Source organism: Crocodylus porosus, unplaced genomic scaffold, assembly GCF_001723895.1.
Source record: "Crocodylus porosus isolate Cpor-Errol unplaced genomic scaffold, CroPor_comp1, whole genome shotgun sequence".
Classification (NCBI taxonomy): domain Eukaryota; kingdom Metazoa; phylum Chordata; order Crocodylia; family Crocodylidae; genus Crocodylus; species Crocodylus porosus.
Window position 1 is genome coordinate 3,861,426 of NW_017728932.1, and position 6,094 is coordinate 3,867,519.

A 6,094-nucleotide genomic window follows, 5' to 3' on the forward strand; every position below is an offset into this window, starting at 1 on the left:
CAGCCTTTCCACAGGAGCAACGGAGTCACTTGCAATGCAGAAGGTCCCACACTCTTGAGCAGCTCCCTGCAGCATAGTGAACCCGAGGAGCAGCTCATAGGACTCTGGTGTGCCCCCCTCACCCCTTAGCCCATTGCTGAAAGGCAGGTATAGGGGTGCAGGCCCCCAGAACTACCCATTGGGAAGCCCCAAGTCCCAGACTGCCTGGATACAGGGGAAGCCTCCCCTAAGAGGGTGCCACCTATAGACTTTGTTTGGTAGTTAATAGTGTTTTAGAATTACATTTAGTGTTTTCTTTTGTTTTTTATTTTCTTTAATAAACTAAACTTGGGGTTTGTGTTTATACTGCTTGCAAGGAGGGGGTTTTGTTTATACGGGACACCCCAGCAAATTTAATGTTCACAGATTTCTGGGTGGAGGCTTGAGCCACTGGTATAACTTATGGGTTCCCCAAAATCTGAACGCAGCCCTTCTTGCTGCCAACTGGTGCCCAGCAGAAGGGTTACATAAGTCAAATAAAACATTTCTGGAAGTGCTGAAAGAATTATTTTGATGCGTCTCTTCAATTATTCTGAATAGTGCTTACCTGTCTGAAACCTTCCAAGGTGACCAGCTGTCACTATAAACTTGTAACCCCATTCAGTGTTACTCATGTCAGAGGTAAACCGGTAATACAGTGTATCTCCTGCAGCACAGAGAGATGAACACACACACATATACATTGATGAGAAGAATAACTCAAAAAGAAACAATAATTAGGGCCTGGTTTGAATTGCAGGCCCAGCTTGCTAATATTGTGGCCTGATCAAGGCAAACACTGCCATTTTAATGCCCAGATCATGCCCCCCCCAACTGTCTGAGGGGGAAGGTTTAGCGCCAGGGTGAACTGCAGCAGCAGAGGCCTTATCACTGCTGAAAAGCCCATGCCCACCCCCTCCTTCCCCCTCACTGGAAGTGGCAGGAACAGCAGGAAAGCCTAGCAACCCAGGGGAGAGGGGAAGGGGTTGCAGAAGGGCCAGGGGAAGGAGAGCTTGGGGATGGGTAGGGAAGGGGCTGTTTTCTGCACCGGGCAGGAAAACTGGGACACTTGTGGGCTGCCTTAGCAGATGACCCTAGAACCATGTAGGGGAGGGGCTGTTTGTTCTTCTGCACACACGTTCTCTCTCCCTGCCCACAACTCCTGGCACCCCAGTTTTCTAGCCTGGAGGAGCAAACAGCCCCTCCCCATCCTAGTGCCAAGGCCATCTGCCAAGGCAGCCCCCAGGCACCCCCGTTTTCCCACCTGTAACAGCAAACAGCTCTTCCCCTACCCAACCCCAAGCACTTTCCTCCCCCTGTCCCTTTTATGACTCTTTCCCCTCTCCCCTTTTTCCAGCTTGCAGCAGCCATCTTATTGCAACAAAATACCTTGATATAGCCACTTGCTAGGGAACTCCTCAACAAGTGGCCGTATCATGGCATTTTGTTGTAAATTGAATTTTTCATGAAAAAAAAAATTACTTAATTTCACGGGAAATGCAAAATTGCAATTTAAACCAGGCCCTATCTATAACAGAATACAACAGAAGAGTTTAACATCAAAATAATTTGATCCTAGATATTCTCTGCATCCAAGAGAAACCTACTTTTATTCATCTGGTAATTCCAAAATGCATAAAACATAAGACAAATGAGGTACTGATTCAGAATGCAGAACAGCTGCCACTAGTGTATAAATATACTCAAACAGAATAATGCTTTCTATATTTTTGTTTCAGTTGCCTAGGACAAGTGGGGCTTATTAAGGAAACTATGCAACATGTTAGTGAATCTCTTCTTTCTGACTGTACTTCGGATCAATTCATGGTTTATGAGCTAAGAACTCCTACATGAGTAGCACGATTTACAGTGCATTAACAATAAAAATTAGTAAGTTACTAATATGGGAAGCACTGCTTTTAACTTGTCAGGGAAGCAGCGCTGAATTGCAGACTCACTCCAGCTAGAAAAGCCATTAAACTTAGCTGGACTTAACCCCTGGCAGTTGGCGATCAATAAGCACTCCGAACTGAAGAAGCAGCAAAGAGCTTGACCATGAAGTCATCCAATCCCATATATATTTGCATCCAAGACAAGGTTCACCGCCATACTTAACATGGGGGAAAAAAGGTCCTTGTCTTGGATTTGAGTACAAGGAGGCAGGAGGGCAGTCAACTGCATTAGCTCCAACTTTGGCCCCAGCACAGGGCCAGGGTCAGAATTGGAGCTGCAGCTGCTACCCATCCCTCACCTTCTCTTCCTCCCACTGCCACTGCTCCACTCCATGCCCTGCTCCTTTTCCTCCTCCTCCAGCCCCACTCCAGCCCAGGTCATGGAGCATACTTGTTCCTTCCCCAAACTGGCCTGGTAGCTATAGTAGTGGTGGCAGCAGCTCCAGTCTGGGCTCCAGCTCCAGGGCCAGGACAGAGCTATTGCTGCAGTGGCAGCAGTTCAGTGGCAGGCTGGGGCTGGAACAACCATGTGCTCTGTGCCCCAGGCTGGAATTGTACTGGAGCTGGGCTGGAGTTGGAAGGTATGTGGTAGCAAGGGCAATGGGGCACAGGGAACAAGGGGGGTGGGCAGAGGAGAAAGCACCAGGGCGTGCAGCCATGGGGAAGGGAAAAAGGGCATGAGAGGCAGGTGCCAGGACACAAAAGTATATATGTTTGGGGGGTGGGGGGGACAGGACACAGGAGATGGCAGCATGAAGGGCAAGTAGTGAAGGGAACAGGTACCAGAGGACAAGGAGTGGGGGAGCAAAGGACAACTGTCAGGTCCCTTGACTCCCCCGCCACAAGCCCTCCTCCTCCATCACCTGCCCCCTTGCCACGGCTTTCTCTGCCACAATCAGGGGGCCGGGAGGGAGGGGCGGAATTGAATTTAAGACCACCCTCCAATAATTACATTATTTACATGGAAAATTATAACAAATTTATACAATTTTTCATGTACAGAATCTAATTATTGGAGGGTCACTTTAAATTCAGAATAGTCTTGGATTTGGGAAAAAACCAGTATGTCCTTGCTATAGCTGCATCTGAGCTATGACTTGAGGAGAAGGGCAAAGTTGGTATTAAGCTGTAATGCCAAATAATAAGAAAAAAAATACCTTCATCTAGCTGGCTGTTTACAGCTAGATCTGGTTGAAACTTCAAATATTTGTTCTGTGGGAAATTCTGGTGGTTTAAAAAAATAAAAAAATAAAAAAATTGCTCTTGCTCTAACTCAGAATTGTAAAAGCTTCCCTAGGGAATAGAAGGGAAAATTTCATTTTTTTTCCCCCTACATGGGGAAAAAGATGAACTATTTCAGCTGAATTTTCTGAAGCAAAACAGAACTTCCCTCAGACTGCTGGCATTTTCTACGGTCTGAAACGTATGCTAGGAAGATTATGCGAGAACCTACAGTATGGGCCCCAAAGCTCCTGCATATGTACTCTTAATTCTTTTGGTTTTGTTCAAAAGCAACAACTGAGAACAAAATGACACCCTCCTACTGCTCACTTTGAGGCCTGATGAAGGCCATTTATGAAGCTCAGACTAGCATGGTCTTTTCAAACAAGCACTCTGTACTTCCTCAAGAAGGCAAGGCAAACTATTTGATTCTCTGCAGAGAAGGGGACAAGCAGCATAAGTGAATATCCCTGCAGAACTAAAAGCTGCTGGGGGAAGAGAATCGAGGTCAACATTGGTTTCCAATAGCTAGTGTCTGCTTAGACTGAGGAAGTCAAACATGGAATATATCAAATGTTCAATTACAGGAGAAACTTGTTTCTATTAAGTGAATGGGAAGAGATCAAATAAGTTTAGACAAACAGTGGCTGGAAGAAGAGTCGTCATCTTTCATACATTCCAGGAACATCAGGTAAATAAATGATATTTTCAAGAGGTTTCATTCAACAGAGTTATCATTTTTCTGTGGTTGTCCATACCTACGAACACTGAATATTTATTTACCTGGAAGCTCAAAATCAGTCCATTTCTGTGGAGACCCACTGAAACTGTGCCTATCCTGCTGAAGGTCACTGCTGCTTGACATGAGTAATTCATCACAGCCCTCTTCTGTGTTACACTGAGAATCAAATTTGATTGAGAGGTAGATGGCACCAGGGATGTGAACTTTATCCTGTGGAAGCCAAAGAGATCAGTTCTGTATCATTATGCTGTATCAAACAAACACTCAAAATACAGCTTACAAGGGGGCAAGATATAATAAATATTGCAATATTTTCATGAATAAGAAAGAAAGAACTTGTAAGTATGGTCACAGGCAAATTCAGTAAATTCAAAGCAGTTCCTACAGTGCTAATTACACGCAAGGGTTTGCAGAACTATTTAAAGATTTTATTTCAAGATAGTAAGCATCATGCCATTATAGTCCCAAACACTGAGGCACTAATCCAGAAGTCCAGTTGCCAAAATACTGATCCCTAGACAGACCCCGAAGGATCGTTTATACGAATTTAAAGAATATACATGAGTTCCTAATCTGTACTGAAGAGATGCAAAAACTCTCAGAGTTGCCATGAGAATTTCTCAGACCAAGGGACACTAACCTTTCTTGTATTCACATGCCCCAGGGTCCTATAAAATCCCCTCAATTCTGCCTAACTTGGGACATGTAGGAAGAGTCATTCCTGGTTTTGCTAAGTGCTCATCTCTCGTACAAGAACATTTATAGTATAATGCTGAAAGTCAGGCAGGGAAGGGGGATCATTAAGTGTGCATGCAGGGAGAAGGTAGCCCACAAATAAATATATGGAGAAAAAAAGTTATACTTTCTCCTAAAGTTTTCTGCTGATGCCTCAAGATGGAACAGGCCCTTGTTGGAAAGATTTTCATTTTTCTCATCCAGGTCCCAGGCAGATACAGCAATGCACTTAAGAACATGACTGGCAGTAGTGCCATTGAAGATGATGGCCTACTCACATGCTTAAAATATGAAAACACTTAAGTCCCAAAATGAATGCATCTCTGCAGGGATACAAGATTAATGAACAACCCTTTTCCTAAAAGGTGGGAATGAGTGAGATTCTCTAGAAGTACTTTGGGTTTCAGTTTCCTAAGACACAAAAGGGCTGCAGTTATGCAAAGTCAGCAGAGTTTATATTTCCAACTAATCTAGATGCTTCTGAACAATCATGCTAGACGTTTTCTAGTATAGCTGCACTAAAACTTACCTCAAAATTTGTGTTGTTGTTGTAGGGATGTTTGGATTCTCGTGTTTGGACTGCCATGCCAGGTTCTTCCATGAACTGACAGGCTGTCAGTGCCATTGTCCCCAACATGCTGTCACTGCATCTGTGCAGCACTTTCTGCAGGATCTGAGGAGATGCAACACATCAAGCAAGCTCAATTGGCTAACAGAAGTGCACCTGCAGACAGATCTGACAAGCACTGACAATTTTTTTAAAACAAAATGTCACCTCAGGAAAGAGAGAGCTACACTACTGTTATAGAAAATGGGAGACGTTCACAAATGGCATTTCCAAGTGGCCTTATTGTGCAAATGTACTATTTCCTGTAAATACAGAAGATTTCACCAAGCCCTCTGACGGTGTTGCAGAACCTGTGCAGTACCAGAATGAGATTCTAGCACACCAAGACAGCTTTTGAAATACTGGAAGTTATAAGTTTCATCTTTCTCGTTTCCTTCAACAAGGGCATTAACATAAAGAATAATGTCACAAGAGATTAATATGGCCAAATAAAACCTCAAAAAAGGAACAAGAAATGTAATTTTAATCTAGGCACTCTAGCCTTCTATGCATCTCCAGAAACTTTCAATATAAAAAAAAAAACAAGTCATTTAAATTTCCAATTATTAGGGGTGCACCAATACCAATAGCCAATTTTTAAGGAGGCATGTCAGCCAATGATTTGATTTCTGATACAGCTAAATCCAGCTGGTAAGTCTGTTGTGGGGAAGGGGAAGGGGGAGGGAAGGGGTGTGGGGGAGCAGATCAACATCCCCCGTGGTAAGGGAGAGCGTGGGGCTGGGACAGGCACTGCTCAGCCAGGGTGGGGCAGGGAAGGCACAGGATGGAGCCACAGCTTGTCCAGGGGACGTTGGGGGG

The 6,094-nt window shown here is 44.4% G+C and overlaps 1 protein-coding gene across 2 annotated transcripts in view; it reads right to left on the minus strand.

Annotated features, from left to right (window-relative positions):
- The window catches only part of ZZEF1 (zinc finger ZZ-type and EF-hand domain containing 1), an 87,833-nt gene that overhangs the window by 4,794 nt on the left and 76,945 nt on the right, over positions 1–6,094 (minus strand). For both annotated transcript variants that reach the window (XM_019545452.1, XM_019545453.1), the window contains exons 49-51: positions 5,198–5,341; positions 3,975–4,143; positions 587–685 (exon numbers count right to left, since the gene is read on the minus strand). In XM_019545452.1, coding sequence (XP_019400997.1) covers positions 587–685; positions 3,975–4,143; positions 5,198–5,341 — 412 coding nt within the window. The remainder of the gene's footprint in view (positions 1–586; positions 686–3,974; positions 4,144–5,197; positions 5,342–6,094) is intronic.